The 24,911-nt window shown below is 53.5% G+C and overlaps 1 protein-coding gene across 1 annotated transcript in view; it reads left to right on the plus strand.

Annotated features, from left to right (window-relative positions):
• The first annotated feature begins 1,002 nt into the window (after nt 1-1,002).
• Nucleotides 1,003-24,911, plus strand: part of Anks6 (ankyrin repeat and sterile alpha motif domain containing 6) — a 43,826-nt gene continuing 19,917 nt past the window's right edge. The window contains 10 exon segments of the mRNA XM_052715420.1: nt 1,003-1,351; nt 7,928-8,430; nt 9,942-9,986; nt 10,987-11,191; nt 12,998-13,104; nt 16,211-16,359; nt 16,552-16,750; nt 17,489-17,538; nt 20,539-20,733; nt 23,071-23,224. Of these exon segments, the coding sequence (XP_052571380.1) occupies nt 1,020-1,351; nt 7,928-8,430; nt 9,942-9,986; nt 10,987-11,191; nt 12,998-13,104; nt 16,211-16,359; nt 16,552-16,750; nt 17,489-17,538; nt 20,539-20,733; nt 23,071-23,224 (1,939 nt within the window). The 5' untranslated portion in view covers nt 1,003-1,019.

The raw sequence follows: 24,911 nt of genomic DNA on the forward strand, positions 1-24,911 counted from the left end.
ACTTTCTTCCTTCAGGTGTTTGCAAGTGTTACGTTTTCAGTGATTTCCTTGCTGGCTCGATTATAAAACGAATACCCCACCTTCTACCCTGGCTTGCTTGGATTCACGTTCACTTTACTGTGCCAACAGCACTCACTGAAGTTATTTCCACATCGTATCTTTACAGCCGGAATGGGTGGGTCAGCTCCTGGAAGGCAGAGATACTATCTTGCCTCTCAGATGTTTTCAGCATGTGGAGCTGTGCCTGGCACTAGAAGGCATCCAATAAATACTTGTTGAGCATGGAAAGAGTGCTGAACTTGATGTCAGAGGGCCTGATTCCTAGCCCACAGCAACATCTGCAGATCTGTGCAGACTATAGCAACACATGGCCTCCCTGGGCCATTCTTCTGTAGTTTGGAATGATCATTTGGACCCTAGGGTGACAGGCAGGACTGCCTTGCAGATCAGTCAGTGGGTCCTACCTTTTGTGCACATACCAGAGGGCTTGTTAAACGACAGTTCCTGGCCCCACGCTGAGTTTCTGACTCAGTGGGTCTGGTGTGTGGCTCGAAAAGTCTCCATCTGTAACGTGTAAATTACTGCTGCAGTGTGAGCCACACGTCAAAGACAAGGCACAGGGGCTGGTAGCCTGGCACAGATGGAGAACCCAACACTGCGGGGCTTCTGGGGCAAACGATGAGGCAGGAACCGACGGGTAGACCCGATTCAGTCCCCGGCTGTTTAGGAAGTGCAGGGCGATCTGGGGTCGGTGGAGCCGCGGGTTGCGGTCCAGGGGTGATGCCGAGGCCCCCGCCAGGCCCCGAGGGCGGATTGGCACCGGGCAGGAAGGCTGAGAAGTGACCGCACAGTCACAGGCCCACACTCCAAGCCCGGAGGCGGGCCCTGCGCGCGCGTCCCCAGCAGGCGCGGCCCCGGCGGCGCGCGCGCACCCAGGGGGCGGGCCTGCCGACGGCGGGCGGGCGCGCGCGCGCGGACGCGGGTGGGAGCGGGCGGCGGCGCTGAGCGGGCGGCCGGCGATGGGCGAGGGCGCGCTGGCCCCGGGCCTGCAGCTGCTGCTCCGCGCCTGCGAGCAGGGCGACACCGACACCGCGCGGCGCCTGCTGGAGCCCGGCGCGGAGCCGGCCGTGGGACCCGAGGCGGGAGCGGAGCAGGCAGGGCCCGAGGCGGCCCGGGTGGCGGAGGCCGGAGCGCCGGTGCCGGTGGACTGCTCGGATGAGGCGGGCAACTCGGCGCTGCAGCTGGCGGCGGCCGGTGGCCACGAGCCACTCGTGCGGTTCCTGCTGCGCCGCGGAGCCTCGGTCAACAGCCGCAACCACTACGGCTGGAGCGCTCTCATGCAGGCGGCCAGGTGAGCGGGCACCGGGAGGGAGAGAGTCCGGGACTCGTGAAAGTGCGAACGGCAGATTTGGAGCATTGCCTTTTGGTCATCTGTGTGCTGGAAATAGAAGGGCTGTTTCAGAAATACAAGATTAGGATGTTAGAAACTTTGGCTTTTGAACAGTCTGGAGGTTGCCGAGTGCATCTTCCAGGCGTTCATTCATTCCGTTTTTGCATCAAGAGTCTCCCAAGAACCTGTCTGCTCACCTTGGCTTTGGGGGATAGGATAACCGGGATCCTGTTAAGTCCCCACTTGGGGGTAGGAGTGGGGTGGTAGATAAAGTAGCAATCTTGATCTAGAAGGTCTGACTGTCATAGCTGACCCCGTTGGGAGAACGGAGGCAATTTTTAGTAGAAATGATGTCTATGATCCACGTCTAGACCCGAGGATGTGTAAGAATTAACCACGACGGGAAAACGTGTGTGTGTGGGAGGGCACAGTGCGAACATAATGGTGGCAAGTGGTCAGACACCTGGGAGGGTGCTGGGACCCGGAAGGGGCTGGAAGTAATGGGAAGCAAGCCCCCCATTGGAGAGAAGAAAGCAGGCACCAGATACCGGGGCTGGGAAGGGTGTCGGGGGGGGGGGGGGGGGGAGTGTGGAGGGCACAGGGCGGAGAGACTGGACCACAGTTTTGTTTTGGATAGGTCTCATTCACCACGTGTGAGAATATGGGCGGAGAGTCAAGAAGGCTGGTTAGGAAGGCGGCAACCCAGGAAGGAGGCAACCCAGGAAGGAGGCACAGTGGTTTGGACCAGACTGAAGTTGATGCCTGTGGCTGTCTGACCCTGCGAAGGGGTCAGGAGAGAGGGAGACAGCAAAATCCATCTCTGTAGGTTTCTGACCATGGGCTACACATGTACTGAGCTGGAGAGTACAAGGGAAGATACATTTTTTTAAAAAAGATTTATTTATTTTTATGTTATGTGTGTGAGTGTGTGTGCCTGTGTGTGTATGTGCACCACATGGGTGCCTGAGGAAGCCAGGCGGTGGATCCCTTGGAACTGGAGGTACAGACAGTTATGATGTGCCTCCCTACTGGCTTGAGATAGCCCTGGGATCCAACACCCTTCTCCCTATCCCCTCACCCTTGTCCACAGACATCTCTGTAGAGGTCTCCCATCATGCCCCTCTCCTCTGAGCATGCCCTTGCCTATGCCTCCTTAAAGAGCTTCCAGATCTTTCTGGAATGAGTGCTTGGTTGTGCCCATCTGCAGTGTTCCCCTAGTCTCGGGATGACACTCCTGCCCGGACTCTCCTCTATGTCCTTCTGGTTTCTTAAGCTCCAGCCGGCCAAGATCTCATCCAGTCCTTTTCCATGTCATTTTGTGCTTTTTAAAAAGCTAACGCTGAGCATTTACTCTGTGCCAAGAGTATCTTCTCCACCTTACAGATGAGAGCCTGAGATTTCGAAGGCAAAATGAGCCTCCAGCATACAGCTCGTCAGAATGTGTGTGGGCAGGGAGTCCCTCTGCAGAACCCTTAGTGTGAGTTTTTCCTCTTCTGCCCTCAGCAAAGCCCCTCTACTCTCAAGCTTCGCTTCTTCCAGGAAGCCCTCCATGCTGTGGCCATATCCTTTGGCCTCACCACACCAGGAAAGCCTATCCACTTGCAGCCGGCTCCCTCCCTGTGTGTACCCAACCCTGGCTGTACCAGAGGTTCACTGGGATGTCTTTCCAAGATGGGGATTCTGGGGTCACCTTTCTAAAGGTTGTGACTGGAGGCCCGGGGTCTGAGGAGAGGGATGGGGGCCAGGAAGGGGCATGAGAAAGAGGCTCAGAATGACTTCGTACATGTGAGAGCCCTGGACATACACCGCATTTCTGAGCTCCACCTAGCAGAGAGGCCTTGCAAGTCCCAGGGAGCTTGCTGAGATCTTGGCTTGCAATGGATTGCCACACTGGTTTACATCTGTGCCACCAACCTCTAGGCACCTGGTTCTGCTGCTCAGTTCTGCAGGATGGTCCACATCACCTGACTAATTTCAGTACCTTAATGTGGGCACAAAAGAGATTCTGTTACCCCAGAGGGAACACGGGAAGGGGAGGGGTGGGGGTGGGGACCCGTCAGAGACAGCAGCAGGTGTCTCTGCAGGAGTGGTTTTTAAGGAGAAGAGAGGAGGTCTGTGCTAGGATGGTAAGTCCTGATTGGACCTGTTAGTCAGTGTAGCCCAATAATGAGTTTTTGGTGGACGGTGGTGTTTTGATAGTTGGACCTTGCTGTTTGGCTCAGGCATAGGAGAGTGGCCAGATAAAGGACTAGACTTCGTGGCTAGCTTTAGGGATGTAATCTAACGGACAGCAAGGGAGAGGGAAGGGAGGAGTGTAAGACCTGTTGGCGCCATGGTTGCCATGCCTGGGCCTGATAGAGCCCTTCAGTTGGTATCGTAAAAGAGCTGGGATTTGTGGTCCAAGCACTCCAACTCTGACAGTTCCAAATTGAGAGGCTTTGGGCTCCCTGTTCGTGCCTCAGTTTGCCACAGGTGCTGTTTTTTAATTACTGTTTTATGTGTGTCTGTGTGCCATGTGCAGGCCTGGTACCCTCAGAAGCCAGAAGAGGGCACGAGAGTCCTTAGAACTGGAGTTACAGGCTTGTCAGCCGGCATGTGGATGCTGGGAATTGAAGCTGGGTTCTCTGGAGGAGCAGCCAGCACTAATAACCACTGAGCCAGCTCTCTGGCCCCGAAAGGTGCTGTTTTGAGAGCGTTAGTATGTACACTCCTTCCTGTTCTACAAGATCAAGGTAGAGGGTAGCCTGTAAGAAGAGGATTAGAATTCACAACTGCCTGTTGACCAGGGCCTGGATACTTTCTCGGTGCTGGCCCTCACAGGTGACTCCACTGTGCTGGAGTTGAGACACACTGAGCTGTCTAGAGCTGCCTGGTCCACGTGAAGGCACAGGGTCAGGGACTGAGGTAGGGAGACATCCTGGAGGCTCTGTTAGTTGTCTCTCAGGTCAGGGTGGCCTGTGCCTGCACACTGTCCATCCTTGGCTGGCCATCCTTGGACAGTGTTCCAGACGTTCACCGTGTCTACCTAAATGGACTTGTTTTTATCATCTTGTGTGTTCCAACATCTGTCAATGAGGCAAGCCATAGAGGCCTTGGGGTAGGACTTGGAGACATTGGTTTCTTACAGTTTTACTACAAGCAATAGTTCCTATTTGCAAAATGGATGATCCTCTTTCCCCTCCCCAGTAGTGGGGCTTGAATTTAGGAGCTTGCACCTGGCAGGCAAGCATGCTACCACTGAGTTACCACCTCAGCCCTCTTTTAAAGCAAAGTCTCACTGATTGGCCCAGGCTGTCCTTGAACTTACCTTGTAGTCCAAGCAGGCCTGATGTCCCTGCGTCAGCCAGGCCTGCATCATCAGGTCCAGCTAACGGTGGCCTTTTTTTTTTTTTTTTTTGGTTTTTCGAGACAGGGTTTCTCTGTGTAGCTTTGTGCCTTTCCTGGAACTCGCTTTGGAGACCAGGCTGGCCTCGAACTCACAGAGATCCGCCTGGCTCTGCCTCCCGAGTGCTGGGATTAAAGGCGTGCGCCACCACCGCCCGGCAACGGTGGCCTTTCTTGAGCACCTATTTCGTGTCCAGCACTGTGCTTACAGTTTTAAGTGGATCGGCTCCTTCAGTCCACCCCAAACCCCAGGAAGTATGTAGTATTGTTGCCCTACCTTTTACAGATAGGACAGTGAGCTACAGAGAAGTTAAGTAACTTGCCCATAGCCACATAGCTAGTTGAGTGGCAGAGTAAAACTCACACTGAGACTGGTGGCCCAAGAGCTGTGAATCCAGCCCCTGACAACTCCCTCTGGGTGCTGGTGGTGGCTCTGAGCAGGGGACGGCATAGCGTGGTCTTCTGGTCACACTTCGGCCTGTTTACCTTCCCTCCGCTTCGGTCTTTACCCAACGCGTGTGGGTGGCCGCCAGGTGCTCTGAGTGGCACGATCACGTGCCAGCTCTTAAAGCACAGGTGTTAATTGCTGAAATTAATTGGCAGTCTCAGCACCTGCTCAGAAGCCCCCAGCAGCCTCATCTCTAGTAATTACCTATTAGAAATTGAACAGTCGCAAAATTATCTTGGGCTTCGTTGGATCATTTTTTATTTTCAGCCTAATTGAATGCTCTCTAGGGCTACCTGAGAGTTGAGACAACATCCCCAAATTCAGTATTTCTACTCGAATTCAGCCCTTTGCTTCCTCTGCAGGAAGTGGGCAGGCTAGAGGAGCTGTGATTTGAGATTCTTGGGGCTGGTTTGGGACCTGTCACTTCCAAATTGAGATGAATTGCTCTCTGTGCTAATCTTAAGCTCCCTTATCTGTGAAATGGGAGGCTGTGTTCCTCTCGGTTTTCAAATGAGATAAGAATCTGAAAGGATCATGTAATCTGCAGTTAGGGATTACACCAGAGTTTATTTTGTGTTCCCCGAAACCTGTGGGAGCTTTGAACTCTACTGCAGTGGAGACCAGTGCAGCAGCCCCTGGTTGCTGTCTGTCTCTCAGACCTCCCCTCCCCTGTCATCCTCTCTAGGCATTCATTTATTTATTCATTAGACAGAATATTTTGAACTCTAATATGGGCCATCCCCTGTGTTAGTGGCCAGAGAAGTCACCTAGCCCTGTCCTTAGCCACAATCAGGTAGGGGAGACATGGTTTTTGAAGGAGGGTTCAGGTGTAGGCAGCGGGAAGCTGCAGACTTGTGGGTCCTCGGGAGGGAGCCCAGGAAACTGCCCAGAGTTGGTAAGATGGGGTAGGGGTGGGGCTGAGCAGAACAGAGGCTGAGTGAGCACTTTGCTTGGCAGGACTGAATGGCAGAAGCCTGGAGTCAGACATGCTGGAAGTGCAGGGAAGGAGGGAGGAGGCAAGGGGCTGGGAAGTATTAGCTATGTAGGCAGCCCTCCTGACTCTGGGCGGTTGGCAGGGACCTTGAGGTTTAGGTGTGGGGGCTGCTTGGAGGATGGACAGGAGGGGACAGGACAGGGGAGATCTCCAGTTTGCAAAGTTGGCCATTTCTGCGTGTGGGTGTGATTCCCCAGACTGGCCCCTCTGCCGCAGAGCAGAGGCCCCCATCCTGCCCCGGGGTTGGTGTGCCAGGCCACCATTCCCATTCGCACGCTGCAGGAGGCAGCCTGCTGTGTCAAGGTTCACAGCCCAGAAGGTATTTTATATTTAGCTGGAGCCTCAGACCAGAGTTCGGCCCTGGCCTTGCCTCCTGCAGTTCAGCCCCTAGATTTAGCACAACATCCACTTCCAGAAAGGAGGGCTGAGTAGCCCCTTCAGAACCTGCCTGTGAGCCTGACCACTGCCCTGTGGTCTTCTAACACCCCCTTCCCTGGGATTGTCATTCTTTCCTGTGAGCCAGGAACACCTTAGGACATAAGCCTGCCTGCTGAGAAGTGGCCTCTGTCCTCCCCTGGAGTCAGGGAGTTGGTGGGAGCCTGCCTGTCCCCAGTGCAGCCCTAGCCAGAGCTTCCTTTAGCTGACCTAGCCAGGTTCACAGCCACCTACGGTGAACATTCCTGCCAGCAGGTGGCAGTAGGCCTCCACGGAGGAGCGGGAGTCCCTTTGCCCAGCACAGCTGTCACAACTGGCTTGCGCTGGAGTTGGTGGGGAGTTGCGCTGGAAAGGGCAGAAATGAATCACAAGGGCTTTGCCCATGAAGGAATCAGAGTACTGGCAGAGCCAGTTTAGCAAGCCGTAAAGCAGTGTACAGGGAACTCAGATGTGGGGGGCAGAGTGATGGAGGGGAGAAGTAAAGGCAGTTGGATTTAGACTTCAGGGTGTGTGTGTGTGTGGGGGGGTCACAGATCCACCTCAGGTGTATTTCCTCATAGAAAGTCTGCCTTGTTTTTGGTTTTTTTGTTTTGTTTTTGTTTTTGTTTTTTTTTTAGATTTATGTCTTTTACTTGATGTGTGTGATGTTTTGCCTGCATGTCTGTGCCCTAGCCTCGGGATTGGGTTTCTTTTCTTTCAATTTTGGGCATCAGGGGTCTCACTGTGTGAGCAGGCTAGCTTCAAACTCATAGAGATCCTCCTGCCTCTGCCTCTTGAGTGCTGGGATTAAAGGTGGGCATCACCATGCCTGGCCAGGGCTGGATGTTTTATCCTGGAGTGGTCCTTAGCCAGGCAGGTGACTGTAGCAGGTTGTGGAATGGAAAATGTATAGCTGTTATCATAGCTAATATTGAGTGCCTGCTTCCTTTGGCCAATCACAGTTCCAGGAGCTCTCTACATATATGCTCAGTAAGCCACAAGCAGTCTTTCATAGAGGTAGGATTATAGCCCCATTTTACAGATCAGAAAATGAAGGCACAAAGAAACGAAGTCTTTCTCAGTGTCACATGGAGGAGAGACCTAGATTCCAAGCTAGACAGGGCTTCTGTCATCAGATGAGGATGGTTGCACAGATCCTGGTACCTCACACCAGGCCGTGGTCGTGACATCTAAGCAGCCCCTGTACCCGCAGTAGTTGACAGTGGTGAGGGTTACTGGAGCTGTTCACTTATCAGTGTTTTCTGTTTAGTGTCACTAATTCCCATCTTTCTGGCAGGTGTGGGCATGCGAGTGTGGCGCACCTCCTTTTGGATCACGGGGCTGATGTCAACGCTCAGAATCGGCTGGGTGCCAGCGTGCTCACTGTGGCTTCTCGGGGCGGCCACCTGGGTGTGGTGAAGCTGCTGCTAGAGGCAGGTGCCATTGTGGACCCTCACAACCCCTCTGGAGAGTCACCAGCCATGGGAGGCAGCAGGGATGAGCTGCTGGGCATCACAGCCCTGATGGCCGCCGTTCAGCATGGGCACGAGGCTGTGGTCCGCTTGCTGATGGAATGGGGTGCGGACCCCAACCACACAGCCCGGACCGTGGGCTGGAGCCCTCTGATGCTGGCGGCCCTCCTTGGGAAGCTCAGTGTGGCGCAGCAGCTGGTTGAGAAGGGAGCCAACCCCGACCACCTCAGTGTGCTGGAGAAGACGGCCTTCGAGGTTGCCCTTGACCGCAAGCACAGGGATCTGGCCGACTACCTGGACCCACTGACTACTGTCCGGCCGAAAACAGGTCAGGCCAAAAGCCCCCATCCCTGCTGTGGTCTCACAGAGGAGTGTTTAGGTGGCATGAGCCAGGGTTTGCCCATCCAAAAAAGTGTGCAGGAATAGGAGTCTTGACAGGCAGGCCATGAGCTTTGAGCTATACAGTGCCTATGAGTGCCTGTGACACACAGGCCTTACCCATTTGTCAGCCTGACCAGGTGCTCTCGGGAAGAGCCTGTGAACTTGTAGAGTGAGGCCTTTCCTGCCTAAGTGTTGACTCTGGTTCGGCGGTCCCAGGATCCTTCCTGAACAGAGAGAGGCCAGCTCAGTTTTCTCTGTAAAAGGCCAGATCACGAATACTTAGGCTTCCTGGCCCAGCTAGGTGCTGGTGCGATGATTATTGGCCCTTGTTAGAGTGTAAGCAGCCACACTTAGAATGTAAATGAGTAGGTGTGGCCTTGTGCTGAGTACAGAGACAGACAGGTTGGTCCCAAGCGTAGGATGGTACCCCCTATTCAGGAATGGCATGCTGGCCATCAAATCCCCAAGACCAATTCACTCAAAATTAGTATAGAGTACAGCTCCCTTTTGAGTTTGGGTTTTTCTGGCACTGAGTTGGCTCCATGTTTCTGAAGCACCTCCCTCCTATGCCTTGGGACAACCTGGTGGCGTGGATATTGTCTCCATGTTGGTGATGATGGGACAGCCTGTCCAGAAGTATACCTTCTAACATTCTAGTTCACATGGAGCTCAGACTCAACCACTCCTCCCAGGTAGCCCAGAGCCATAGGTGTCCCTCCTGGAGTTCAGGAAGCTGGCAGGAATCTTGCCTATGCTACCTGGCATGCGGACTGGCTTTAAGGAGTGCTTGTTTGTGGACAAACTGCAGGGACCCTGGTGGGTCAGATGTGGCATGGGTGTGTGGAGGGAGGGGCTTACGTTGAGGGGGTTCTTGGTAGGGATGGAGTCTCGGCACCAGCTCAAGGAAGGGAGTCCTGTGTGAGGATGTCTGATGGACGATTGTCTAGACAGCTGTCTGTAGACTGGGCAGGGCACTCAGGTCCTTAGTGCTCGGGAAGAAAGAAAAAGGTGCTGTTGTCTTTACTGGGGCCATGGTCATGACTTCCTGAGCTCAGCTGCATAGTGTCACAGGGTCCTCTGACCTTGTACTTAGTTCATTGTTGTTAGATTTTAAAAGTTTAAAAAAAAATCAGTTTCCTTTTCCAATTCCTATAGAATGGACTCTTTCTTAGACCCTGCTTTTTTATTAGCTTAGGTAAATACACCCCCAAAATTTCAGTGCCTGAATCTGATAGCTTCTTTGGCTTGTAGTTGGGGCAGTGGTCTATCCCTGCAGGGTTTTCAAAGCTGGTGGTGACAGCTGCCCAGGAGGGCTGTCACATAGTCCACTGGCCCTAGCCTCGGCCCCAAGGCTCCTAAGGGCATGTCTTTTAGAAAGCCAACCTGGGCTCTGACCGCTGCAGCTTTACAGTGTGTTAACGTCTCCTCTGCTAATTCTGAAAATCTCTGTTTGCCCAGATGAGGAGAGGAGCCGACCTGACATTTTTCACGCACTGAAGATGGGTAAGTGCTTCAGCAAGCGGCTTCGGATGTTGAAGAGCCTGAGGCCACACCCTCAGGCCTGCCCCTTGGACACAAGGAATCTGATAAAGATACGCAGTTTTTGGGGTTTTTTTGTTTTTTAAAGTAATTTTTTTAAACTTTTGTGAGATTATAATTCATTCTCCCCAGGGAAGTGTGGGCCCTGGGGGCCCATATTTATTAGAGCGTTCTATCCACAGATTCTAGAACACTCTGTCCCCATGTCCCTGCTATCCCACTAGCTAGATGCTGAACTGTACCCTGGCTTCTCTCTGCTGGCCACAGTTTTGTTATCCCAGAGTGTCCATGTGTGTGAGAGACAGTGTACCACATGTGGGCCATGGCATCAGGTGGAGGTCAGAGGTCAGCTTCCGGTGTTACTTTCCACCTCCCTTCCTTCCACCGTGAGAGGGTTTTTCTTATGGTTCTGCTTCATATGTCAGGCCAGCTGTCCTGCAAGCTGCTGGGATTCTCCTGTCCTCTGCCTCCCTACAGGAGCACTGAGATTACAAATACTCTTGCTACATGTATCTGCCTTTTGTGTGAGCTGGAGATTCGAACTCAAGTCCTTAGGCTTGCATGGCAAGCCCTTTTACCCACCGATCCGTCTCCCATGCCCCTGGGTTTCCTCTTGATACAGACATCACCTTCAGGCAGCCCTCCTGGATCTCCACTCACCATCTAGACCTGTATTTTCCCTCTGCAGGCCTGTGGCCCTTCCTCACTCTCCCTACTCCCTGAGACACAGGAAGTACTTCTGTTTATTCACTCCTTGAGACACAGGAAGTACTTCTGATGCTCATGTGCTAGTCTCCATCTGTCATAGACAGAGGGATCTGAGTGGGGCTCTCTCTGACCCACCTTGGTGGCCCCGGTGACCACAGCAGAGGCAGAGTGAGCAAGTGTTCATCATGGGAGACAACTGGACACATGAGCTTATGGTGCCAGGGCCGTGGGTCACCTGTACTCCTGCCGTTTGTAGGAAACTTCCAACTGGTCAAGGAGATTGCCGATGAAGACCCCAACCACGTGAACCTGGTCAACGGTGACGGGGCGACCCCACTGATGCTGGCGGCTGTCACGGGGCAGTTGCCCCTGGTACAGCTCCTGGTGGAGAAGCACGCAGACATGGACAAGCAGGACAGTGTGCATGGCTGGACAGCCCTCATGCAGGCCACCTACCACGGGTCTGTGTCTCCCACCCCCTCCACAACTCCCTCCATGGGAGGCCAAGCAGGTGCTCTGGCTGGGGGAGTGTGGTTTTCCGATCTGAGATGCAACCTGTAGCCCAGGGCCGTGGGGACTCTGAGGCCTGCAGAAAAGATCAGTGCAGCCAGCCTCCTGCCTCCATCCAGGGCACGTGCTAGTCTGCCTTGGAATTTCCCGGTGGCTGTGGAAACCCATGCAGCAGATGCATTTTAGGCAGAAAGATGCATTTCTCAAGTTTGTTTTCAGCTGAACTGTGTGATTAGTTCATCTGGAGTTTTCACGTGGCAGTTCAGAGACCGCCATTAAGCGTCCCCTCCGTGATAGGTGCAGTGGTCACACATGCCTGGGCTTTTCATGGCCTTAAACTCTGAGAGTCATCTTGACCCCCTTTAAAATGTGATCATCACGGCCAGGTGGGCTATCCCCTTCCTGCAGGCCCCTCTGGGGACATCTTGTAGCTGCTAAATGTCCTGGCTCCCCTTAGGGGCTTTCCTCTTGCCTGGTTCAGCTGGCCACATCATACTCCTTCATTGGCTATGTTATCTGATGAGCCTAAAATCCCTGACCCTGCAGAAGCTTCTGGAAGGAGGTCTCTGAGACATAGGCGTGGTGGCTGAGCGCTTTGGGGCAGAGGCCCTGGTTTTTAATCGTCATTAAGGAAGAGCATTAGGACAGGTGGGAAGCACATTTGCCCCTGATCTGCTGAGTGATAGGACATGATGGCCTGTGAGAATAGTAGTGATTGCCCATGCCCTGCTTAAACATCTGGAGACTGTGTGTCTGGTTAATGTTGCCAGGCTTGTTGTCTAGGAACACAGCCACACTTTTCCTGTCACTTGGTGTATGAGCCAATGTTGTGTCACTCTTAACAAAGTGCCGAGGCAGTTAATTTATGAAGAAACAGGTTTGTTTTGGCTCCTGGTTCTCGAGGTTGCTGTTCAAGTTGGAGTAGTCCCAAGGCTTCCAACCTCTGGTGAAAGTATGGCATGGGCAATGACTTAGTTAGGGTTTCTGTTGCTATAGAGATAAACCAACTCTTTGTTTGTTTGGTTGGTTTTTTGTTTGTTTGTTTGTTTGCTTGGTTAGTTTTCAAGTTAGTTTCAACATGGTTTCTCTGTGTAGCCTTGGCTGCCCTGTAACTCACTTTGTAGACCAGGCCAGCCTTGAACTCACAGAGATGCGCCTGCTTCTGCCTCCTGAGTGCTGGGATTAAAGGTGTGTGCCACCACTGCCAGGCCTGACCATGGCAACTCTTATAGAGGAAAACATTTAATGAGATGGCTTACAGTTCAGAGGTTCAGTCCATTATCATCATGGCGGGACATGGTGGCGGTGTAGGCAGGCATGGTGCTGGAGAAGGAGCTGAGAATTCTACATCTTTGATCCTCAGGCAACAGGAAGTTGAGACACTGGGAGTGGATTGAGCATATATGAGATCTCAAAGCTCACCCCTACAGTGACACACTTCCTCCAACAAGGCCATCCCTACTCCAACAAAACCACACCTCCTAATAGTGCCACTCCCCATAGCTTATGGGGGCCAATTACATTCAGACTACCACAGGCAGGGAGCAAGTGTCCAAACAAGTGTGCAATCCAGGGCAAAGGCAGAGGTCCATAACCCCCTGTGGGCACATACACAATGACCAGGAGGCCTCTATAAGGCCCCACCTCTAATGGTCTACAGCACCTTCCCGTGATCCAGCATTTGCATATGGGCTGTAAGGTCAATCGATATCCAAATGAGAATAGGGAATCTAACTGCCTGCCTCTTCGCTCCCCAGAAATAAGGAAATTGTCAAGTATCTGCTAAATCAAGGGGCTGATGTTGCCCTTCGGGCCAAAAATGGGTACACGGCCTTTGACCTGGTGATGCTGCTGAACGATCCTGGTGAGTAAGCCTGCAGATGGTGCTCAGCCACCATGCCCTTCCTCACCTGGGAACCAAACAGTGCCTCCCATCACGTATGAAGCCTATGCTGATTTGCAGCAGAAACGGTCTCAGGTGTCAAGGGCACACCCGATGCCCTTGGGACTCTGCTAGCCTTCTTCTAGCCCCAGCCACCGTGGAGTTGCTGGGGAGAGAGAGCAGACAAGGGCATGTGGCTTTGTAGGCTGTTAGGGCCTAGACCCATTCTGTGGTCACAGCTGGAAATGCTAAGTGCCTTTGCAGGAAACAGAAAGGGCCTTTGACAAGAAAAGCTAAGTGGAGGAGGAGCCCCACTCTACTCTGTGTGAGGGGCTGCAGGCCCAGGTCCTGCTCTGGTGTGTCCACCTTATTTCCCTCTCTGGGTTGTCCACGCCCTGCTGCTCCCTCCAGCCTCCCCTGCTTTCACTGGCCCTCTTCTAAGGCCTGGGGCTTCCAAATAGGGGCTGGGTCTCTCTGGCATGTTATGATCTTGGTTATCCTGGAGATTCAGTCTAGAGATGGAGGAGTTCAGAGTCCTCCTGAGCCATAGGCTTTGAGCCTGAGCTGGGATTCCAACCCCAAGCTGTAGGAACGGAGGCTTTTTAAAAGCTGCGTTTGCTCTGTACATGACTTGGTGTCCGTGTGGTCAGGATGACTGGAGAAGCTGGTTTTCTCGTTCCACCATGTGGGGTGTGGGGGTTGTACTCAGCATGTCAGGCCTGGAAGCAGGTGCCATTGCCCTCTGGACCATCTCTACACCCTAGCCTCCCCCACCCCCCTTCTAAGACAGGGTCTCACTGTATAGACCAGGCTGGCCTTAAACTCAGCCTCCTGGCTAGGCATGTGGGCATGTTCCATACCCATTCTTAGTGTTTGGGGCTTTTTTTATGATTAAAAACATTTTTTGTATGTATGTTTGGTTTGCTTACATGGGGCCAGATAGTGCATTGGATCCCCTGGAACTGTAGAGCTGCAGCCAGGTCCTCTGCAAGAGGAGTCAATGCTCTTAACTGCTGAGCCATTTTTCCAGCCCCCCCCCCCCCCACCCCGGAGCTGAGGACCGAACCCAGGGCCTTGTGCTTGCTAGGCAAGCATTCTACCACTGAGCTAAATCCCCAACCCTTTTGTCCAAACTTTCACCCAGACACTTGTCTGTTATCGAATGCTTAGAGAGCTGGCACTTTCTCTGTCTTTCTTACTTACTGCTGCGTCATAAAGGGCGTTGGAAAGGATAGACGGATAGAAGAGTGGCAGGTGAGTCCAGGTGGTCCCCAGCCCAGGCCCTCTCACTGCACGTGGATGTATCCCCCAGCCCAGGCCCTCTCACTGCACATGGATGCATCCCCCAGCTCAGGCCCTCCTCACTGCACATGGATGCATCCCCCAGCCCAGGCCCTCTCACTGCACGTGGATGCATCCCCCAGCCCAGGAGCTCCTCACTGCACGTGGATGCATCCCCCAGCCCAGGCCTTCCTCACTGCATGTGGATGCATCCCCCAGCCCAGGAGCTCTGAGTGCTTTCTTCACAATCTTGTCCAATACTCTCTTTTTTAAAAAAAATCCAGTTGAGTTCACAGTAACTAAAAGTGCATTTAAATTTTTTAATTTCCATTTATTTTATACTGAATTTTTTCTGATGCCAAAAGATTTTGTTCTGCAGTTGCCCCTGGGTTGTGGTTTGCTTCCATGCAGCAGCCTCTTAAGGGACAGTGCGTTCCTTTCCAGTGGGGTCAGCTCAGGGAGGCAGGGGAGTTCACCTGTGGGTTAAAATGACACGAGAGCATCTTTTTGATTTTGTTTAATTAACTTTTTTTTCATTTATTTTACATAGTGACCACAGTTTCCCCTCCCTCCTCTCCTCCCGTTCCCCCCCCCCCACACACACTCCCATCTACCCCCATCCCCATCCACTCCTCCATCTCCATTCAGAAAGGGGCAGGCCTCCCATGGGCTTGAACAAAGCATGGCACATCAAGTTGAGGCAGAACCCAGATCCTCCCCCTGCATAAAGGCTGGACTAGGTAATCCAGCATGGGGAACAGGTTTCCAAAAGCCAGCTAAGTGCCAGGGACAGGTCCTGATCTCACTTCTAGGAGCCCTACAAGAGACCAAGCTTTGTCACCCCCATCAGAGGCCCAAGGTCAGTCCCATGCAGGCTCCCTAACTGTTGGTCCAGAGTCAGTGTGCTCCCACGAGCTCAGGTCAGCTGTCTCTGTGGGTTCCCCTGACAGTGCATCTTAAGTTCAACTGTGCATCTTAGGTGCTTTTGACTCACCTGGAATATTCAGTGACTGGAGAATCTACATCGAAATCTTCAGTTCAGCATCAACCCCTGCATTTTTAAGCATGTGCAGAAAAGATTGAGCACTGTTTTGGGGGTCACTGATGCAGTGCCCAGCCTCACTGTTTGGCCTGGGCGTTCCTACCGACTCTCCCATTATCCTGCTGGACTGGCACACACCGATCCTTTAAAGACATCCTTGGGATGCTTGGTGGCTTTTCAGATTTGCATACCTCTGATGGTCTGGGGAGTTTCACAGGTATCCTTAAAGTGAATATGAAAATTTGAACCTCCTGATTTGCATGATTTTGTCAGGTTTTCTGGGTCAAGAGAATAGTGAGCCATTTTCATAGGATGCCCTAGGCGCTTATAGGAAGTGCTAATGTGATTTAAAACCCTCTTGAGTGCATACTGAATTTCAGCACCTTGAGCATCCAAAGAATCCCCTTGAAATCCTCAAGACGTGTTTATGTGCTGGGGGTTAATGCCACCTCCTTATGAACCACATAGAGAGACTGTGTAATTTACCTACCATTAGCCATGCTAGGACAGAGACCAAATAGGAACTGCTGTAGTCTGGCTGAGATCCTGTGCTTTTCACCACCCAGTTTCCTGACTCCTGGGAAGGAGGGGGGGTCTCTGATAACAGTGAATGGAGGGGTGAGGAGCTTGAGCTGGGGACTCAGGTTATGCCTACCCTGGTGTTGCGGAACTGAGTTCTGAAACGGAAAAGGGGCGATTTGGGCCCCTCCCCAGGGCCAGGAAGATGTATTCACAGGTCAAACACTGTTTTTTTTGTGCCCATAGACACTGAACTTGTTCGACTGCTGGCATCTGTGTGCATGCAGGTGAATAAGGACCGAGGACGGCCCAGCCACCGACCACCCCTGCCCCACCTGAAGGCCAGGCAACCCTGGAGCATCCCCATGCTGCCCGATGACAAGGGAGGCCTGAAGGTTTGCCTTCCTCTTCGGAAGGGCTGGGGAAGGGTTTGGCAAGCAGTGTGGTCGCTAAGGAAGGGTGCTGTGGTTGATTGGCAGCACCTGCCTGGCACCCAGGAAGGGGGAAGCTGTATGGAGTAGGACCCTTGTCCCGGGGCCTGTTCTTTTGTCTTTGCAGCTGACTTCTGTCTCCTCCCTCCCACACAGTCCTGGTGGAGCCGGATGTCCAACAGGTTCCGAAAGCTCAAACTTATGCAGACACTGCCACGTGGACTGGCTGCCAACCAACCTCTGCCTTTCTCTGATGAGCCTGAGCTGGCGCTGGACTCCACCATGCGGGCACCCCTCCAGGACAGGACTAGCCACCTTGGGCCCCCTGACGCAGCCCATGGGACCAAAGACAGCGGTGAGGAGGGCTGCACATGGGGGAGCTTCCAGCGGAGGCACCAAGGCCCAGGTCCCAGCCGCTGAGCGGCTGGCCATGAGATGGCGTGGGGATGAGACACAGGAGCAGTGGCTGCTCTGGGAGACGCTAGAAGTAGGCAGATGCCATGCCGAATGTAAGGAAGTGGGCAGTAGTAATCCGCATAGGAGCCCCATGTTCCGGCTCTTGACTCCCCACTAAGGGACCACAGGCCAGGCACGGGCTCTCTTGCCTTTGATGGTTGGTGTCCGCACAATCCAGTGTGGTTGGCTTGTGGTACTGAAAGTGTCTGAAATACAGTGAGCCCCTGCAGCGAGGTAGTGAGCTTCACACCGGTAGGGGCCTTCAACAGACTGAACAACCTCGCCGGGTTGCTGGAGGAGATTTCCACACTGGAAGGAAAATGGATTGGAGAAGATCCCCCCAGCAGTCAGATTCCTTCCTGGATCGACTCCTTGGCCCGGGTGTTAGAGACAGACTATTGAGTGGGCATGGTGCTGTCTGACCCAGGGTGGCAGCGGCTTCTGGAGAGGCTGAAAACGTACTCTGAGATAGATGACTTTAAATGCCTTCCATCTGTTAGTATATCGAACACCAATTGTTATTAAATATTTAAGCCCCCAGGAGAGCTGGATTTCCAGGATGTAGGGCCCCCAGTGCCACTCTGCAATCTGTGGTCACGGGGAGGGGCGTTTCAGGAAGCTTCTGTTTGTTTTGCAGGTCCTGGGAGCCCAAGGAGAGAGAAGGAAGATGTGTTACTGACAACCATGGTGAGTGGGGTGCCCAGAAGCATGAAAGGCAAGAGGGGCAGTGCCTGGCCTGTGGTCCCTTAGCAGGCAGTGAAGAACCAGGACACAGGGCCTCTGCTGGCTACTGCTGTCCACTCTATTGCATTCTATCACGTGGTGACTGCCAAGCCTTGGCTGGTTGATACTGAGGAGGAGGAGGGTGAGCGTAGATGGTGCTCAGAATGGGCACCAGTGAATGAAGCACTGGCTCCTAGGGATTGGAGCGGATGCCAGCCCTGAACTGTGAATGAGGCCTTATGAGCCCTTGGAGTCTCACACAACCCAGGCTGGCCTCAGTCTCGCTGTGTAGCCTGTGTAGCCGAGGGTGACTTACCTTCAGATCCTCCCGCTCCAATACTTCTATCTCCTGAGTTCTGGGATTAAGGGAATCCATCATACCAAGTTACACAGTACCTGGGCCTTGTTGCTAGGGAAACACCCTTCCAAGTAGAGACTCACCCCCAGATCTTGATGGCCAAATCCAAGTCCTGGCCATGTTGTAGGGACTAGTGGGACAGAGTGATGGCCAGCATTGGTCAGGAAGACTCACCATTCTGGTTAAGTGGGGGAACTGAGGAAAGGGTGTCTCTAGTCTAGGGAAGGCCTCAGTTTCCTGATCTGTAAGCTTAGAACTAGGCTAAGCTAAGAGAGCATCAGAACGTCCCCGAGGTGACAGTGATACAATAAGACAGCTCTGTGGAGTTGGGACCCTGGATTCCTCTATTTGCAGTTCCCCGTGCGTGGGCCATCATCTGTAGGCTATCTCACAGTCCCAGAGGCTGCCAGAGCTCTGGCCATCACAGCCTGTGTTAGACTTTCCGCTGCTGAGACAGAATCTTTTGAGTACAACTTACAAGGAAGAAAGATTTTTGAGGGCTCATGGTTCTAGAGCTTTCCACCTGTGATCTCTTGGTTCTGTGGCTGAGGCTCTGTCCTGACTGGATGTCCCAGTAAAGGAAAACCGTTCAGTCCATGTAGTGAGAAAGAGGGAGTGGACCCCACATGTCACTTCTGCTCACGGCAGAGGGGTTACAGTTTAGTCATGTGGGCAGGGCACACTGTGCAGAAAGCTGGCCCGTGAAGTCTGGTCCAGGTGGTCAGTCCCTATTAAGCGCCAGAGATGTCATTGCTGAAGAGATGTGGAAGGTAGACCCCCTCAGAAAAGCTGCATTCTCTAACTGAGGGGGTGATGGTCATCACAGTGGTAATTTTTAAATGAGATTGTCCCCCAGAGGCTCTGCCTAGTGTTTGGCTCAGAATAAGCACTGTGTGACCTTGACTGTGTTATCACACCTCTCTCTGTCTGATGTTCTGTGGCACTCAAAGCCTCATGGTTAGAGCACCGCGGCACGAGGACTCCAATTCTGGCCAGCAGGGGGCAGTATTGTCAAGGACAGGCAAGCCCGAGCAACTAGGCTGCCAGGCGACAGGGCCGGAGAGGCCCAGCACAGAGTGGGTCTGGCCCTGGTCCACACTTTGCCTGGCCACCAGGTGTGATTGACGGCCCTCAGGATTATCAAGATCACACATCCAGAGTGAGTCATGGTGGCATTTTTATGGTTTTCATCCCTTCTGGTTTTTTCCTAAGCCTTTTTAGCGTTTAAGATTGTGGAATCATGTTGTACTAGTAAGGACAAATACCTTACCACTTCCTAAGTGTTCAGCTCTTTACACATCCTCACTCAACTTTCCCAGAACCGCACAAGACTGGTGGTATTAAAATTTCCCCATGGTGTGTTGGACCTGATTTATTAACAATTTACCATGATCTTTTCCATGTCATTAAAACCTTGTTTAGCCATATAATGTTTAATAGCCGTGTGACAGGACATTCTATCATAGAGTGATTTCACCCAAGGCAGACCCACGGGAGTTGGGGGGCTGGTCTATAGCTCTTTGTAATTTTAACAGCTCTGCTGAACATTCGTACCCTGCCATCTCCTCCGCTTCCTAATTATTCCTCAGGCAAAGAATGTGGAAGTCACTGGCTTCCAGAAGGGCTGCAGCAACTGTGCCCATCTGTGGTGGTGGGTTGGCTGCCCTGAGTATCTAGCCCAGCTCCCCTCGGGTAGAGGAAGCTTGTCCATTCCAGAGAGGGTGACACCCGTCCACTGACTGGCAAAGAAGCAGCTTAGCCAGTGAGGGAAGCCTGGGGGGCCTGCCTCCAGCCCTGGCACTCTTCTTTCCCACTGCTTGTGTGCAGCAGAGGGCACCAGTGTGCCCACTTGGTGGCCCATGGTGGGTGGCTGCTGGTCCGTGACTCTGTTGGCTCCAGGGTAGATGTTTGCGGCCACTGGTGCCAAGATGCCCGCCTGCCCGCCCACCCCCAGGCAGAGTTAGCCATTGTGGAACGTCCGTCCCATTGGAGGACCATATGGCAGTAGGCTCAGTCTTTTCTTATTTAACATGAATGTGAACATGAGAATGCTGCTGCACACATCAGCTGTCAGGGCTGTGTGGTTTATATTGACCCCAGCAGCACAGAATCATACTAAGTCACAGTTGAGAAAATGTCAGTGTGGAAGCATGGGCAGGGCGTGGAGGGAGTGTGGCTGGGCTTGGGACTCTCAGCCTCCGCCCCGTATGCCTTCAGCTGGTTTTGTAGCTCTGCAACCTCTTCTGTACCCCCTGGCTCCAGGCTTGCCTGCACCCTGCCCATCCTATGTCTGGAATGTTCTCTGCTCCAGCTTCCCTGCACTGTCCATTGGGCTCAGTTCTCTGCCACTGCAGAGTGGTCCCCCATCCCCTTCGTTCCCCACTCTGGCATCTCTTCATCTCTCTGGTTCTCTGTCCGCTGCCCATGCCCTCACCTTGCCACGGTGCACTGGGTTACCGGGAGGAGAGCGGTGTAATGCCCTCTGGGCTCCTCTTTCCAGTGGAGAAGTGGGCAGGGGTACCGTCATCTACAGTGCTGGAAAACTGGATCCTTCCCCCGGTGTGGGAGCTTCCTGGGCCCATCTCATCCTGGCTTGTCTTTTTCAGCTACGGAATGGAGCTCCCTTCCCCCGGCTCCCCAGTGACAAGCTGAAGGCCGTCATCCCCCCCTTCCTGCCTCCGTCCAGCTTTGAGCTGTGGAGCTCTGACAGGTCCCGCATGTGTCGCAATGGGAAGGCAGACCCCACAAAGACTGTGCTGCCCCCCAGAGCCAGCAGGGCCCACCTTGTGGGCACAGACACCGTAAGTCATCTAGTTGCGGAGCTCTGACACTCTTCACAGAGATCCAGGTGTGTGGTGAGCAGAGGGGCCTCGGGCACCAGGACCCCGGGGCCCCTGGTGCCCAGCCGCTTTCTTCTTTTAAGTGAGCCATGTCCCTTAGCCTAAGGAGATCCTACCAAAGAACTGAGCGTGTGGAGGGTTAAAATGTTGCAAGGGTGGGGGGTGTGGGGCCAGGGACCTCTGTCCTCTCTGGAGCCCTGGCTTCTCTCTGAGGAACACGGTTTGAGGATCCACTCTAGCTCTCCGGCCTCTCCTTCAGTGAGGAAAGCACCTTGGGAAATGACTTTCTATCACTGGCCTGGTGGGGGTGGGTCAGAAATCAGTCCATGGCTTCTCATGGACTCTATCATGTAGCTCAGGGCTGTGACCAAGAGCACATGCTGGGGGACCGCTGAGGGCGCTCCTGGGGATTTTGTGGGAGGGGACTCCTGTCTCTTTGCCCACAGTGACCACTAGCCTGGAGGCCTTGGTCTGTTTCTGAGCTGCCCACTATGACCCCTGACAGCAGGGCCAGGTGGTCTTTGGGTGTGTAGACTGTCTACACTGTGGTTTCAGTAAGTGGTACACATTGTAGATGAGGATTTAGGCCAGGCCCCGCGGCTTTGGTGGCTGAGTGACTGCATACACCTGGGACTTTCACAGTGTCTGTGGCAGGACTGTCCCAGGGCCAGGCACTCCCAGGTGCTAGGGGAGACAGGGATGCTGGTATGCTGGGTGTGAGAAGTGAGGTGGGGCTGTCAGTCAGAATATCCCCTAAGATCTCTTCCTATGGCTGCCTTTCCTGGAAAATGTCACTAACCCCAGGGGCCTGGATGTCAACACTGATGCAATTAGTCACTGATCCCTTCCTCCACGGCACATAGAACTCTGGGCACAGAGCCTACAAGGGGTGTCTGTGCACCCAGAAGATGAGTGTGTGTTCCGGGAGCTGGGTGGGCAGCCAGGAAGGCCTCCGGGAGCACCCCGCGGAGGGAGAGTGTAGGTGTGAGGCCTCACTTCTCTGCTCCACTTTAGGCTGGATGCTTTCTTACAGTGCTGTGTGTGCTACAGCATGTGTGGGTAGGACTGTGCCCCTGCTGAGGCTCGCGGTGGGGGCGGGGTGGAGGGGGACTCTGCCCCAGTGACGTAACACTTCACGGGCTCTTCTGGGCATCCCCGGCCTCTGTGGTCACTGGACTTCTTCTGTCCAACCCTGGGTCACAAGAAGGCCTGAGAATGTACTTAGGGAGCGTCTAGGCAACCCAGGCAAGTCCCTGTCCTGTTCTGATTTTGTTTCTTTTCATCTTACGTTCGTGAGTGTTTTCCCTGCACTGTGTACAGTGTTTGCAGAGGCCAGAAGAGAGCATCAGCTCCCCTGGAGCTAAAATTGCAGACTGTTAGGAGATGCCATGTGGGTGCTAGGAACCAAGCCTAGGTTCCATGACAGAGCAGCCAGTGCTCCTGATCTCTGAGCCACCTCTCCAGCCCCATGTCCCTGTTGGCACACCTTTGATAAGTACCTCTGAGGTGGTGGCACTTGACGGTTGGCATTCACAGGTTCTAGAGATGAGGACACTTGCCTGCCTTCTGGGGGTCACCGTCCAGCCCACTGAAGCCTTTGTTTCTTCTGAGTGCTTCCAGTATGCCCAGGCCAGGACCGAGGACCGGCCGTAGAGAGGAGGGCAGGTCTGAGTGGCCAGCAGGCCATTAAGGGTCAGCCCAGTGGGTGTTTAGAGTAAGCCTGCACTCACAGTTTTTGGTCAGGATCTATGGATGTCCGGGGTGCTGGGGTGGGAACAGCGGCATAGCAGGAGCCGAGCCTGGACTCGCTGGACGGGGATCCTAAGAGGGAGGATGGCTGGTGAAGGGCCTTGAGGCAGAGGGACTGCCTGGGAGCCAAGGAAGTCTGTGCCACAGCGTGGAGCAGGTCCCCCTGGAGGGGCAAGTGGCCGGACCACTGGCACCTGGTGGAACTAGCCTGGAAGGAAGTCGGAAGAGATGTTTCAGCAGCAGAGGTAGCTTCACAGAGGGAGGCTAGACCCCAGGTAGACCTGTCTTGGATATACTGTGACTTTCCCCGGCTTTTAGTGAATGGGCTCCTTAGCACTGTAGTTGATGGGACTGAAGTCAAGTGGCCAGTGTTGGCATGGTGCTCCGTGGCTCAGCTTGAGACAATGGGTTGTTAGCAGGTGGAAACAAGCTCTTTCCCATGCAGGGAGGGACCCTGGTGGGCAGGGTGCTAGGCATGCATGTGCTGCTATGCTGTGTGGGAGCAGGTCCATAGGCCCCCTCCTGACTGGTTCCGCCTTGTATTCGCAGGCTGCTGGCAGGCCAGTGAAATTCCCCAGCATCTCCCGAAGCCCCACCTCCCCTGCCAGCTCTGGGAACTTCAACCACTCACCTCATTCCTCAGGAGGTGCCAGTGGCATTGGGGGCATGAGCAGGCTGGGTGGGGAGCTGCATAACCGCTCAGGTGAGTAGCCACAGGCCACTCAGGGAGATGGGATGGTCCCTGGCCAGGTTACCAACTGACTCCAAGCTCCATCTGCACTCAATACCAGAAATGGCTGCACTGTTTAGTTAGTTCAGCTTTCAGTGAACTAATAATTCAGGGTTGATTTCACTTATTTTCCTGAAATGAAGCCGGATGGTTTTTCTTATTTCTTGTAAAATGTTATAAGAAATGGAGAAAAATGCTAAGGATTTTCCTGGTACACAAACTTCTTGAAGGCTCAGGGAACTTATGTTCTACCATCCGTTGAACAGACAAGGATCCTGGAGCTCTGAGTGGGAAAGAGACATACCCAGCCTTACCCAGCAAGCTGGAGGCAAGGCAGGGTCACATCGGGGGACCACACAGTTCTAAGCCACAGCATACTTCCAAGTCCTCCCAGAGATCCCGAGGACTAACCAAAGCCAGCTCTTTGACAGGGACACTCCCGTGGCATGCCACTGCATCAGGCACACATGCATCTGACAGAAAAGTAAACTTGAAGACCAGATGAGCTAAAAGACAAAGGGGGGGCGGGGGGGAGGAGTGTAAGCACACCCACAAGGGCTCACTCATGACCAGCACTTTGCTGTAACTTTGCAGTGTTTTATTTTGTACATATTATGAATATTTATACAGTCAAAATGATTTGTTGCACACTGTACCCGGCACGATGCCGAGCTGTTTAAAGGGTCCCTGAACAATTCCTTCATGTTCTCTTCTCTGCATACAGGTGAGGGAGCTGGGGTTCCAGTGACTCATCTGAGGTCATATGCCTCTGACTTGAACCCAGGCACTCTGCTGCAGAGCCCCGATGAGTGGGGGTGGATGTGGGTGTTGGGGGGGGGGTCCTGCCTTTTCACTGGTGTTTGAGGTGGATGTGCATTTGTCTGCCACTGCTCTTCAGTACTCTCCCCCCCTGCACTCAGCTCTCGCTTGGTGTGGCCACTTCTTAGCGAACCCTGTCCTGCATTCTTGCTCATGCCAATGATGCCTCCCAGAGTTTAAACATGTTTAAATCTATTTTGTGATGTGACTTTGTGTATGTGTGTGGGTGCGTATGTGCCACACATGGAGGTCAGAGGATAATTTACAGTTCTCTCCTTCCTCCCTATGGGTCCTGGGGATTTCCCTCAAGTCCTTAGGCTTGGGCAGGTGCCTCTAGCCCGTGAGCCATCTTGCTGGCTCCCAGGTGATACTTTCAGGCCTGTTGAGTGATCTCTGTAGTCTAAGCTCCATGGCTGAGTCATCAATTTGCCTTTTAAAAAAGTCAGTGTAGTTAGTTAGTTGCCAACAAGCTGTCTACCATTTTGTTATACCCCTCACTCTTCATTTCTTACTATAGGTTGGCAACCACTAAGTTGCTCAGGCAGGCCTTGAACTTACAGTCCCCCTGCCTCAGTCCTCCCCAGTAGCTTAGGTTCCAGGCCCGCACCACTAGACCCAGCTGGTGAGTATGCTGGTTTTCCAGTTCCGTGTGAAGTGCTGGCAGGTGCACCTGGCAGGGGGTGACCAACCGCAATGCTCCGTGAACGCCTGTTGCCAGTGGCTTCCTGGGAACAGCCCCAGGAAGTAAGTGTCTGTGTGTCCGTGTGTATGTGTGCTCATCCCAACTCCTCTCCAGGTTGCAGTGCATTCAGGGAAGCTGAGAGGGAACATGTCAGTTAGG

This window comes from Peromyscus californicus, unplaced genomic scaffold, assembly GCF_007827085.1.
Source record: "Peromyscus californicus insignis strain IS unplaced genomic scaffold, ASM782708v3 Scaffold_5__1_contigs__length_169319896, whole genome shotgun sequence".
NCBI lineage: Eukaryota > Metazoa > Chordata > Mammalia > Rodentia > Cricetidae > Peromyscus > Peromyscus californicus.